This window comes from Parus major, chromosome Z (assembly GCF_001522545.3).
Source record: "Parus major isolate Abel chromosome Z, Parus_major1.1, whole genome shotgun sequence".
In the NCBI taxonomy this organism is placed as follows: Eukaryota; Metazoa; Chordata; class Aves; order Passeriformes; family Paridae; genus Parus; species Parus major.
Genome location: NC_031799.1, coordinates 14552890 through 14567043, shown reverse-complemented (window position 1 = coordinate 14567043; position 14154 = coordinate 14552890). Strand labels below are relative to the sequence as shown.

Below are 14154 nucleotides of genomic sequence, written 5' to 3'. Positions count from 1 at the left end.
TCTTCCCAGATTTCACTGATACTGAATTTACAGAATTCCTTCTATTCGCCTGGCAAGCTTTTTGCTGGCAACAAAAGGTTTCCCCCAGTCTAAATACTATTTCTTAGAAGTTAATTGTTTATTTTACTTGACCTGACTCCCACCAAACTGCCCTGCAGGGTTTTGCTGTCTAGTCTCTAAGTCCCACTCACCCTGAGAGTGGAGGAGAGCAGCCTTTTGGAAGCACAGGTTCCCGTGGCAGACTGTCAAGCTCTGTCCCACGGAAGGCAGAGCTCACCTGAGGCAGCTCTCTGTCCTGCTCTGAAAGCACTGAAAAAGACAATCACTGCAGGTGGATTCCAGTGCACTATCCCAGGTGTGACAGAGCAGCCTTTGGGGAGGGTGTACGTACCAGAGTTTCACATGGCTGTGCAGGGCACAGTCCACAGCTCACCCCTCCAGCTGTACTTACTGGTACACTTCCCCAGCACATTTCCTGAGCACTACAGGTCCTGTGTGCACACCTCACCCACCCTCTGCCTTTGAGGATCGTGATCTGCACAACAGGCAAACCTGGTTTTCAAGCCTGACCCTTAAAAATATCACAGATATACCCAAGATGTCCCAGGTGTCCAGTTTGCACCAGTGAAACTTCACCATCAGGACTCCACTAACAGGACAAGTAATTAATCTGTGACTTATGCTATTATATTCATATGTGACTATTATAAATCACAGCAGAATTACCAATGAAAAGCTCTAACACTACGAAGTCACTATCAAGCAGTCCTATTACTGACCAAATACATGAAAAGAACATTGTCATGATTGCAAAAGTGGGTACTGAACACCCCCAGTGTTCAAAGTGACAATTAAGAGCACCATGTACCTAATGAACCATACATCATTACTAATAGAAATATCAGATTTCCTTTATTTAGGGGAACGGAATTTAAAAATAGTTACTGGAGAGAGACTCACAAAGGTCCACGGAGTTTGGTTGTAAAAGAGTAAGGAGCCTGTAATATGAAGAACGGGAAACTGTGTAGGCAACATTGGGTTTACGTGCTTTGGCACTCTATTTTGCACTTTCTATAATGCTAAAAGCATACAAGTTCTACTGGTTCAAGCTAAAATTCACTCTTAAACTTGTGCAGCATCTGCAGTTAAAGATCACACACCACTTCTGAACATCTCTGTTTAGACTTACTTAGGTACAACAGAAATCACAAAAACACCCCAGCTTAAAAGGACTTTTAAACCTAAACCAGCAAATAACTCAGGCAGCAGCTGCAATTTCTTCAGCAGTGATTTTTGGGCTTTTTTTCCCTAGCCACACAGCAATGAACACATGCATACATTATTCTGGTAAAACTACAAAATAACTCAAACAAGTGTTTCAGAATCTGTATCTAAGCTGAAAAAACTGGGAGATGCTTGGTCTGCAGCTGCTTCATGCTGTTAACCTTCATGGCACACTTGCATAGTGCCAGCTGTTTCATGTCTGTCTGCTCCAACAATATGAACACGACAACCAGCAGTTTTTGTCAGAATAAATCAGTATGCACAGCACCTCTGGAAAACAAAGGCTGTAAGAAAGGAGGTGGAAAATGACAAGTTGGGAAGAAATAGGAAGACAATTGCAAGGAGACTATGCTCCCCAGTGGCACAGACAAAATGAAATTAACCAGAGTTGGTGTCAAATTTTCTCTACCTTCTGCAGACTGAAGTCATCATTATTGACCAAGGAGGAGCACAGAGGTGTATTTTCTGCAGGATAAGTTCTTCCTTACCCTGTGGTGTCCTGTGAGACCACCACCATCACAAACTGGTCAGTGCTTTGCCAAGTTCAGCTTAGCACTGGAAACAAAAAAAGAGAGCATCGCAGTGTCTTGGCCTTTGCCTACAAGTTGACCCCATACAAACCTGAGACTCAAATGCCACACTGCTGAGAAAACCTGTTTCTCTGTAAGAGAACATCTCAAATCCCTATTCTTTCAGGCATCTCTGCACCATTTTGGTCCTCCCCACTTCAGTACAAACTATTCCTAAAAACTATACTTTGCATCTCACTTTATTAGCCTGGATGAAACATGTCCTTATTTGTCACCTAAAAAGCAAACATAAACAATGTGTAATTTCATTTTGGTATGTAGCTCATCGTGCATATACTAAACTTTTCCATTAGAAGTCAAAGTAGATAACATTTATATTTAGCTTTGCTCTATTTAAACTTCCTTAACAAGATGAATATAATTATAGACAGGTCCGCAATGCTGTAAGCTGGCATGACTTTACCAAATTCCATGGCAATTTGTCAATTTAAATTAGCTGACAATATGGTAATAATGTTACATCACAAAAAGTACAACAGAGAAGTTAACTTGGGACAAAATAAAGATAGGAATATGCTGTAAGCAGCCACAAGGACAAAAATGCTCATTAATACCAGCAATTTATGATGATCTGCTCAGTACTTATGTCAAAAGTTTTGCAACTTACATACACTGAGATATGCTGGAAATGGGCTTTGGAAATTGCCATGCCACACAAGACAGGCCACCCTTCACAGTGGTCTTCCAGTCAAAGACTTGACTCACTGTCTTGCTGGCTGATTATGCCTTTTTAATAGGTGAAATAAGACTGTAGCCAGCTTTTATTGACCCCAAATGGTGACTGATTTATGTCCTCCATAAAACCAATAGCTTTTGTAATTTTTATCCTAACTCATTTAACTACAACTCCCATTCTCTTTGTGGACAGCAAATGCCTAATCCTTAGGAGCCCACTGGGAGGCCAGCATCTTCCACACATCCATGTTTGCCTTGAAGCCAGACAGTGCTAGACACAAAAGGTTTTTACCTGCACATCTCTTTGTGTTTGCTGTCCTTGGCAAAGGTCAGTTTTCTGCTGAACTGCAGGATGAATGTGTTTCCTCATGCCTTAAATAAGGCATATTTTTTTATATGTAATATAAAAGCAATTTTTTTAATAAGAAAATTAAGTACTATTTTTTTATATCTAATCATTGATGTTTAAACATAGAAACAGCATAATAAGCAATTATTCATCACAAGAAGGACAATCCATAACAAGTAAATGCTTATGATTAAGATACAAATTCAGGTACAAAAGGAGCCTGGGGTCTCCCTGTACTTGTTTCCTCCCCATCTGTGATTTACAGGCAGAATGCAATTCTTCTAATTCACCATATCTAGGTAAAACCAAAGAAGCATTAGAATCACTCACAACTCATAATTTAAAACTAGAATACCAAAATGAACAAATAAAATGCAACAGCTAAAACACAGAATTCTAAATGTCCTTAGATTACATAGCAAAAAAGTTTAACAAAAACTGAACTTCTAGGTGCTATCACCCATGTAATTTTACTTAATGCTTTAATCAACACTGAAGTTTTTTGTAGAAATTTTATCAACAGCTAAATCTGGCACAGAGAACATGTAGAAAGCCAGTCTGTATACCAAAGGCAAAGGTTATGTTCCTCCTGATGCCACTTAAACATATCCAATTTCACTGCCCTTGACACCCACTGATAAACAGAAGTCATTCTTCAGCACAAACCTGCAAAATCCTAGTATTGAAATTTTATACCAAGTCTAACAAGCCTTGTTCTACAGAATACTTAAAAATCTTCACAGCAAAATAATTCTTTAACATTATACTTTCTGAAAATAATAGAATTATTATGTCCAGTTTTCAGTTGTAACTCTTCTACAGCTACAACCATGTATGAAAGAGTTCATTTAATAGTCATAGAACTGCACTAAAACAGCAAACTATGTAAGTCCCTGTCTGTAAAGGAAGGCTATTGATAGTGTCTGTAACTGCTGCACTAAGGTATAAACCAAGTATATTTTCCGTAAGTTTTTAATACCTGAAGGTCACATTTTTTTGGTCTGACATACTGTAAAACTTTTTTTCCTATGTTTCCACTGTTTTGCAAATATTTATGTTGAAATGTCATATTTCACACAATTTAAATATGGACAAAATCAACATGATCCGTTTAGTCTTTTTTCACTGAATAGTCCTTGAGCAGAAATCATCATTTCTCTTTCAAGTAATTGGTTATAGCTACAAAATCATCTTGAACCATTTTCAGACTCAGCTTAAGAATTGATACTGATTCTAACTGAATGACAAGTAAAGAGGATTTTCATGTGGCCCAGCAGATTACATTCTTAAAAGATGACTCTGTGACAACCAGTTTTTCAGATGCAGAGGCTAAAAAGACAGAGGAGGACCACGAGTTTGACAACTGGCCATCTGTCTGTGCCCTCAGCAACACCAGCAACCTGCTAAGCATGCATGGAACAGTTTTTTTTCCATGGACAGACTGCAGCTCTCCAACCATCCACAAAAGTACTCAAAAATGAGAAAACATCTGCAAAGATGACAGAAAACAGAACTCAGGTCTTCAGAATTTCCCCCACTCAGGTGAAAAAATCACTCAAATCACTCACTATCATTCACTGTGAGTAGTCAGCATGAAATCTAATAATCAGCAGTATCACTGTGCACACAAGTGAGCCTCATCACATCAGCTACCCTAGACTCAGAGCTGTAAATCAGATAAAGAAGTTGACTATCAACAGGTGCTTTTATTACAATGAGATGCATCCTGGTTTCAACACATTTATCAACTCCAGACTGACAGAACATCCTAATTATTTTATTTTACTGTATGTGTGAGTATTCTGGGGTGAGAACTCCTTATCCAAGATGACTTTTTCAGCATTAAGGAAGAAGAGCAAGCAAGAATGAGTGATTACAGACACACACACACACACAAACACACACACATATAAAATATGTAATCTGCCGAAAAGCTAATGGCCTGAAATACTGTGTCTAATCCATAGCCTATTTTTTCTAGCTGAAAGCAACCAGTGTCTGTCACAAACACCTTACACCTTTTTGGGTAGAAACATGACAGCTCAATGGTGCAAAGTAATCCTGTCTTCTAGCTTGGCTTTTAATGTGAAAAATTCTTCTCTATAAACTTAAAATGGAACACTTATATAAAGCAACAAGATTTGAAGATAGCAACCTGCACAAGATGAAATGCAGAATGCTACACAATCTGAAAGGAATTTATCCTTTAATTACACCCTACTTTCTACAAACGGTATGTGACCATTTTTTGCACTCTGTTTTGGCAAACAGTACATGTCATTATCCAGTTGCCCTTTTTATTTCTGATCAATGCCTTGAGGCTGGAAGGAAACATCTGAAGGGTTAGCTAGTTTCTTCCTCTTTGCCCTTAATTTCTGGCTCCAGACAGGCTCCCACTGAGCATTACAGAGCTCTCCCTTGGAACAACTCAGTTCCATCCCAATTGCCAGGATATGCCACCATCTTCTGTCACAGTCAGGGGAAGACAAGGAAGGTTCACACAGATCTGCTGCCTTTAAGCAGGCTACAGAAAAGCAGGCTCCACTACCACTGGGCCAAGGCTGTTTTCTGCCTGCTGCCTTGCATGAGCAAGTGCAGTATCATGGCTTACCTGGATACCCTGGCAATAGGGGAATATAATTTCTGATGTGGAACTCCTAGGAGAACTCTGACTTGTAAAAGAAGCAATTGCCCCCATTCCTTACTCAAGGCTCCTTCTTGCTCTTCCTGCCATAGAAGTGGGATGGATGCTGTCTTGTGTGAGCATGCAGAAGGCTCTCAGGGAACGGAGATGTTTCTTCTGTACCTTGTTTGGGCTGTCTTCTTTCAGTAAGATTTTCTATCTACTGCTACATGGGACAGTAGTTTATCCTTATGAGTCAATTAATTTTATATTGTTAAAAAGGAGCTCCTTTTCCTCAGACAAGGCATATTCCATGTAAAATGGAATAATCTTCACCCTTCTGCAGCAAGGAGGACATAAATTGTCCTCTTCCGTAGGATTTAGTTAATGCCAAAGCAGAATTATACGTTGACGTTTTTTTAGATTTTCTCACATTTAATTCCTTTCTTATATTTAATTTTAAGTGAACTCTCCCAGCAAGCTTAAATTTACTTTCACTCTAGGTGCTGAAACTTTGACTCAGGAATGGTTAAACTCTGACTCAAATGAGAATTCACATTCTACACAGTAAGAAATCCATGGAAAAAAACATGCCAATGGGTATCTTCAGCTCTTTATTTCTGATCTATGAAATATATGGGAAATTAGTAGAGATTAACATGAAAAGGCAGAAATGGCATTAGTCCCAACATAGAGAAAAATGATCTAAATTAAATTTGGCAGAGTGAACTCTGCTTTCAAATTTCAAATGTCTTACTACATTAACACTTTAAACAGTGACAGACTACAGGTTTATTTTTAGGTACTAATATGTTAAAATATGTGATGAAAGCAGAAAAAAAAGTTACTGAAATTGTTTTCTGCAAAGACATTCAAACACGCTTCCCAACTCTGTGCTGGGAAACCATTCAAAAAACAGTACATACACCTGTATGGCAAAAACACCTGCAATAAAAATTGTGATGCTTTTAAAAAATGGTAAACAACCCGTGTTAATACCAAGACTGCTATGTGGTGTGGCAGTTTGACACTTCTGAAAACTAGATCATTAATTTAAATGCCTAAAACCACATCTTTCTCACTGCAAGGAAGAAGTTCACAATTTTAAGTAATTGTTCTCAGTATTGGTACTGCAGACAGCTAAAAGAGGACAGCAGCTTGCTTCACCAGACCTGTACAGGATCTCCATAAAACCATGCTCTCCCTTAAGTATATGTTGTTTCACGTGATGCAATGATGGGGACAGAGTTAATTTCAGACAGACTTTTTAACAGCAAGGCAAGAAGGAGCTGTCAGACAAACCCAGCAAAATAAGGCAAGCTCAGTAACACCATGAGCAGAATGGTGGTAGTGATTTTGCTTTTCATAACTCTTTAACATTGCACTTAATGATTCACTTTCACTATTGTGTTCTACCAGATTTCTTTCTAGGATGAGTAATTTCTTAAGTCACATTTACTGAATTTCTTGCAGTATTTACCAAAAAACTATCTATAGGAAGGTATGGATAGGTTTCCTGTACATACTACACACAGACAATATCAGACATAGTATAAAGTTAGAATGACGGTACATTAACAGAAGCTCATACAATGGAAACAGTTTTTCTTAAAGAGATTTTAAAACTGAATTTTTAGTAACATCTGACCCAAAACTTGTTTTTTTTAAGTACCCAAGGCCGTATTCAACATCACCTTATTGACAGATTCTTTAATGAAAAAATTATTCTTGCCATGTTATAGCTAAACTAAATTCCCATTTCATATCACAGACTTCTCTCTCAAAACAGTGCAATGCAAACAGTGTAATAAATGGCATAGTAACAGCAAAAAATGTTAAGCCATATTTGATAGGAAATTTAAAACTGAAAGATGAAGAAATTTCCAGGTATTTTGAAACAGCAATAGACAGTTGTACCTTGTTTTCACCCCTCCTCTACTGTAAGAGTAGATTTGAGGAACTCAATTACCTACTTAATAACCTGAACACAAAGTTACACGCAGCCATCAGCAACAGGAGATGAACTGTGCTTGCACCAGTCCTTCCTAGGCTCTGCATAAAACCGATTACATCTAAACTAAATCCATTCAGGGCAATGGATTCCATTAAAATCAAGTTCTCACTTTCGTAAATCATACTTTCATGAACACTTTCACCTTATGCAAGCTACCACTGTTTCCAAAAGGAACAGTCCAACCTTCCCCTTCTAATCCTAGCACAGCCAGTGAGCACACTGCCATGAAATGAACCTGACAGAGGAGCTGAGACCAATCTAAAATATGCTGGTCTTAAACTACCTTATTTTGGAAATAAAGAAAACCAACCAAACAAATGTGTTTCATTTTGCTATTTTCTGATTAATACAATTATATGCTTTAGCTTAAAAACTGTTTTTCAGTTCTCTCTTTCTTCCTATATTTTACATAAATTGAACATCAATATTAGAACACATATCATTTATCCCAAATACATTTTTCTTTACAACTTGTATACCAAAGACTTCAGTATTAGCAGAGTTACATCAGAATTTCAAAATTCTCCACCAAATGGAATCTCTCATGTAAGCAGTTTTATAAATCCACCAAAGCAGCAACAGAGCATACTATAAAAAGGGAGAAACAGGTTATCTGTACCTATTTATTGTCAAGTGGTTTAAACACCTCATGGACATAATGTGCTAGAACTTCAGATAGTAATTTCATCTCTAGCTATAAAGTTACAAGCAATTTAGTCACTCTTTCTGTGGCACAGATCCTTATCTGTGAAATGCTTCACTACTACAACGAAGTGGAAATTAACTCATCATTTTAGATGAGAGCTCCTGATACTAAAATAACCTCCTGAATAAAACACAAAAAGACAAATATTCAAATGAATACCATGTAACATAACAAACTGTCATTATTATAAGCAAAAATAAACAAACACTTCAGACCAAAATTTCCTTGCTTTTTCAGAACTGCCACTGCTACAATCATTGTGGTGAAGTACAGAAGGCAGAATATAAGTCCACTGCATGAAAAGGAGATAAGAACTTTGCTGGCAAAATTAATCTGTATGTTCAGGTGTTATCTAGTTTATTTGCAATACGCTGCAGTATTAGATCTCATTATTAGTTCTCATGCACAACCTTATCGTCATAAAGATGACGATATTAATTGTCATTGTTGTGCTTGCCTTATTGTCCTTCTCTGCCAGTGAGAGTCAAGAACATATTTGAATGAAGTATTCCAGGACTGATATGATGTCCTTGTTTAGCCTCAGGGAAAAAAAAAAGCAGGGTGAGAAAAATACTAAAGAGAAAATATATTTTTTCAACCAAGCACTGCTTCTATGTAAAGCATGTCAAATTACATATAAAGTGAAAACAACTTCAGGGCAGCACGCATTTTTATCTGAAAGATGACAGATCAGCAGATCTGTTCAGTCTGCATGGTTTCTGGAGGAACAGTGTTTCATACAGGGACAGAAAGAGGAAACTAGAGATTCTTTTAAAATGGAGAACATGTTCACAATTTGATATGTTTTAGATCCTGCAGAAATAAAATAAAAAATAAGGCAATTTTTAAATTTTCTTCTATATATAGTTAAAGGAGAGTAAATCTTGCACAGTCACAGCACCTGACTGAACCCCTCTTTTTGTAAGAAATCAACCTACTTATGCCTTTCTGACAATGAAATAAAAATCTATAAAATTGATAAATAATCTGTCCTCTATTTAGTGCACACATTATGCACAAAGATGTGCTTTTACTGATAAATTGCTAATTACAACCTTCCCAAAACAGGTCACATCTCTGCAGTGACAAATAGATCTAATAATCTGGAAGCGTGAACACAATGCATTAAGAAGTACAATCTAAAAGGATTGTCTGAACTACTACTAATTTACTATGGGATTGCAAGTTAACTCCACATAAGCAATAATAAATGTCCTCTGTATCAGGCTTATCTATTTGGATGGATCTGCAGCATGCTCATGCACTACCTTAATATTTCAAAAGTGCAGAAGGAGGCTGTGCAATCAATCCAAGCAACAAGAGAAAAATCAGATAAAGTCTGAGAAGCTTGTCCCAAGGAAAAAAATATCACACAGATAAACTTAGCAGTTTGAAGAAAAAACCACAAACCTTAGGTCCTCATAATAACTGAAATAATGCAGTGTACACTCTAATAACACAGTACAGTGTCTTCCATGGGCTTACCCCGATGTACTGTGTATCAAGCTCTGGGTTTATAAATTAAGATCACTGATAAACAGACATAAACTTGCTAGTACTGTCATTTGCCAAAGAATCTTGCTTCTAAAACAGACTGCTTTCTTTCAAGGGTTTCTGCTTTTCCATGTAACCACTATGGTTAAATCAAGGCCATATTACACACTGACCTAAAAAAAACATTTAAAGGAAACAAAGTATGAAAAATTCTGATTCCAAGCATGGCTAATAATGAGTACTCAAGTCCTGTAATTTTCCTTACATACCACTTATACTCCTATTCATTCAAACCTTTTCTTGGTTTGAACACCCATTCAGTGAACATCCAGTTCTTTGCCTATCACTCTAATATTTGTGCTGCTGTGGACTGAAAAAACAAAAGTCATTGGGCTGAGTATCTGAAGCAACTGAACAAGGCCTGCTGGCTGATGAGTCCATGACCATGAGATAAAACAGTCTGTATCATTTCAGGACAACTCCTGAGTGCAACAATCAAAAAATGGTTTTACCACTCAGGAAGTGCACAGCTGTAGCAGTCAGCAAGAAAAAACTCATACCCAAAGGCCAAAAAAGAAGCTCCTTGGATGACCTTGTGCTCTCCTAAACTGTTCCCATGTATAAATCACTGCTGTTGACCCAATACTGGAGACTTGCCTGACTGCTGCACGTATTGCATATAGCTGCTGCTCCAGGACAACCTCCGCTAAGAAGAAACCACTCACACACCTCTGATGTAAGAAGCTGAAGTCTTGTTGAATAGCTTTCATTTTACACACTTTTTATGTATGAGAGCTTACTGCTGTAAGCCTGCCACTCAGTACAACACTGTACACTAAGAGTACCGCTGAACAACTTCCTAAATCACAATACAAACAAGGAGGGAACACAGAGAACACAAAACACTTCTCTAAAAGGACATTTTTTAAATGTTCTTAAAATGTGAAAAGGAAAGTGGAATTTGAGTGTGCTCTAAGTAACAACCCACTTCCACCAATTCCTGCAAGCATTACGACTTTCTCAATTTCATTTCTCAATGAATCATTAAGGTCCTGAGACTGATTTTCAGTCATCAATTTCTTAAACAAATGCTGACTCCTGTTAAAATTCAAGGCTGGGGAACACTTTCCATTTCTCACTGAGCAAGTGCCAACACTTTGTTTCAACACAGATAAACCAGTTTGTTTGCCATTCGGGTTTTTACTTTATGCAGCTCAGAAAATGGAAACAATAGACAAGTTTAACTTCCAGTTTTCTTGCTTTGATATTTGGTTTAGAGAACAGCTCAATGTAACTTTCATATTCAATCATTTTATTTAAATGATAAATAGTGTCTCTGTTAAATAGTTTTTACTGTATTGATTCAAAGGAATCTACTCCACAGCAGGTACTGTAAAGAAAACGACACCTTTATTGACACCAAGAGAACATGCAGGGGTTAGCACCTCCATATGCATGTCTGACTGTGGATCATTTTACACAGGCTTTTATATCTTTACAATTCTAGCATCCACCCTTGTTTGTCTGCTTATCTAAAAGGTACAGTTTTAGGGGCTGGGATCTTACATAACTTGTGGTTTCATTATCTTAGGGTTGCAAACATGGTAGATAGTTCTATCATATGCATCACATTTATCTAACTGGTACCATGCTTTGCCATAACTGTGCTTTATTGATTACATTCTTCTGCTTTCTATTAAAACAAAAGTTATGACTTTGCATTTTTCTGGCCTTTCACAACAGTGAAATGACTTTCCCTTCTTACCACCTTAGCCCACCAGGGCTAGGCCCTGCTTGCAAAAGTGATTGCAGTTACACAGTTACAGTGATTACGCAGCAGTCACACCTTTAAGGTTTCGTGAATTCATACCTATGCTAAGGTGCTTATGACAAGTGAGGCCTGTGTTTCAGTATCAGTCCTTTTGAAACTGTCTTAAAACCACAACAAAACAGAAGTTATATTAAAATACTGAAGGCGAAAGTACACTATGAGCCGCCTGAAAAAATTACTGATTTTTTCATATCCGGGTGAAATATTCTACTTCTCTGAATATGACAGAAGTTATCCTTTCCTTTAATAGGAAGTGGTAGGGTAGTGAGGTGGGAAAACATTTTTCTGAACAATCCTGGAGCCTGGGGACCATCTGTGAGTCTGGTCCTACAGCCAGATCCCAAAGTATGCACAGAGAGAGCACTGATGGCTGTGGGAGTGCTGCCTCCACTGAAGGTTCACTTCCAAAGAATACAGAAGAATGCAGTACTTTAACATGATGTATCCCAGAAAGAAAAATAACTGACAAAGATACCAGAGAAACTGAATTATTAAAAAAAAGGGACCAAAAAATAAATGCAAAACTTCTTGCTAAATCAAATTTTAAAAATCTAGCTAAAAGAGACCAACTCACCATTTACTTTTAGCACCTTATTAAGTAAATAATAACTAACATTCAGGGAAAACAGAAGAATGTGTTCAAGTTTCTACATATATTTTGTTTTGAAAACTGACAAGCACAACAAATGCTGAAATATATTTTGAGAATGTGTACAGGTACAATCCAATTTATAACCACAAGCTTGGATCCACTTAAAAATAATATTTAAAAATGCAATACAACATTTTCTTAGCCTTCTAAGTTATACTGACGTTTCATTTAAAGTCCCAGGAATTTAATTTGGTCAACTGCAGACAGCCTTGCATCTGCCATGAGACCAAATATGGCTCTCATGCATCGAAGTAAGCTGCTGATGTGAAATTTGGCCTATTTGTCATTACAATCTTAACTTTTCCCAGTCTTTTAACATGAATTAAGTTCACACCATACATTGATGCATTTACAATGTTACTGTTAGGTTTACATACGGCAGGAATCCTACATTTTTACATAAATTGAGAAAAGAAACAAAGACAAGCTTCAGAGCAAGACTTTGAGGAACGAGCCTCTGACAGCTAGGATCACCTTTCTCATCACCTCTCTCCACACCTCTTCCTCAGTTTACATTTGCACGAAGGCCAATGATTTAATCATCCTTCTTGCAAAAGATTAGTAAACAAAAAACCTGCCACGTTATTGAACCACTGCATTTCACTGCCACCAGGAAATGAAGTCATTACTGTATAAAAAGTACCTTTTGGAGCCTCCAATATAGGTGAAGGTAAAGGTGGAGTCTGAGTACCTGAAATCTGAAAGACAAAGAGCTGCTTTATTACAACTTGTCTTAATTTTGGCTGAAGTAGCCGAGGTTTTACGGAGCAGCGTTCAGCTCCCGACACGGAGGCGGTGGAGGGGGAGTCGGGGTGAACCAGAGGAAATGCAGCATCTCCCCCCAGCCCCTCGCAACAAGTGCCCGGTGCTATGGCAACGGCAGGGAATTCCATTGTCACACACGGCAACAGGCAGCCGACAGCCGGGCTCCTGCGACGGCTCACCGCGACCGGCACCGCCGGGGCGCCGCGAATCCCCAGGGGAGGGCGGCAGGGGCTCTTGGCGCGGCCCGGGCCCCGTTTGCGGCTGGATGTGCCACCGGCCTGGGGCCGGGGATCAGGGCAGGCGCCGAAGGCGGCAGGGCGCGGACGCCCGGGAACAGCCGCTTAGAGAAAACCCCCCGAGCTGCGCTCGGCCGCGGGCTGCGCCGGGCTCGGGCTCGCACCCAGCGCTCCCGGTGCTGCGTGTGGCCATCGCTACGCTCCCCGCCTCGGGATTCCGCCCCTTTCCCGGCCGGCGCCTCATCTCCTCTGCCCTCATATGCCCTCGGAAGGAGAAGAGGAAGACAGGGTCTGAGAGTGGCCCCGCGGCCGGGAACGGCGGCGAAGGGCACGGGCACGGCGGGAGCGCGGTCCGGGGCGGGCGCGGCAGCGGCGACGGCGACGGGAGCCTCCGCGCCGCCAACCTGGCGCCCGGGGACAAACTCACCTGCAAACAGGCAGTCCTTCTCCGCCTTGCACTTTTGGATCACAACGTCAATATCCTTCTGAATCCTCTCTTGTCTTGAACACATCCCCATGAAATAAAGCCCAGGGGAAAAAAATAGCAGCCTTTATTTCCACCCCACCCCACCCCCCGCGCTGCCAGGGTATTTTTAAGATTCAGCCCGAAAGAATGAGCCCGGGGCTGACGGGCAGGAGCCTCTCCAGCGGCCCGGTGAGATCCGTTCGGCCGGTTGGAGGACGTTGGAGGCAGGCGGCGGGAGCCGATGTTGTTTGCCAGATGCGCCCGCCCAGATGTGCCGCCGCTGCCGGCGAATGGCAATTTCCTCACAATGGATCCAGCGGAGGGTGGCGGCGGCGACTTGGGATCCCCCCACCCCCCACCCCCCCCACGCCCTCTGGGTTTTTTGGGGTTGGTTGGCTGGTTTGGTCTTTTTTTGGAGGCGAGAGAAAAAGAAAAAAAGAAAAAAAAAGGGGGAAAAAAAAAAAAAAAA

General features: G+C 39.8%; 1 protein-coding gene across 2 annotated transcripts in view; it reads right to left on the bottom strand.

The window, feature by feature from the left end:
- The window catches only part of PARP8 (poly(ADP-ribose) polymerase family member 8), a 132734-nt gene extending 118702 nt beyond the window's left edge, over positions 1-14032 (bottom strand). For both annotated transcript variants that reach the window (XM_015653428.1, XM_015653429.1), the window contains exons 1-2: positions 13647-14032; positions 12862-12916 (exon numbers count right to left, since the gene is read on the bottom strand). In XM_015653428.1, the coding sequence (XP_015508914.1) occupies positions 12862-12916; positions 13647-13737 (146 nt within the window). In that variant the 5' untranslated portion in view covers positions 13738-14032. The remainder of the gene's footprint in view (positions 1-12861; positions 12917-13646) is intronic.
- Positions 14033-14154: the final 122 nt, after the last annotated feature.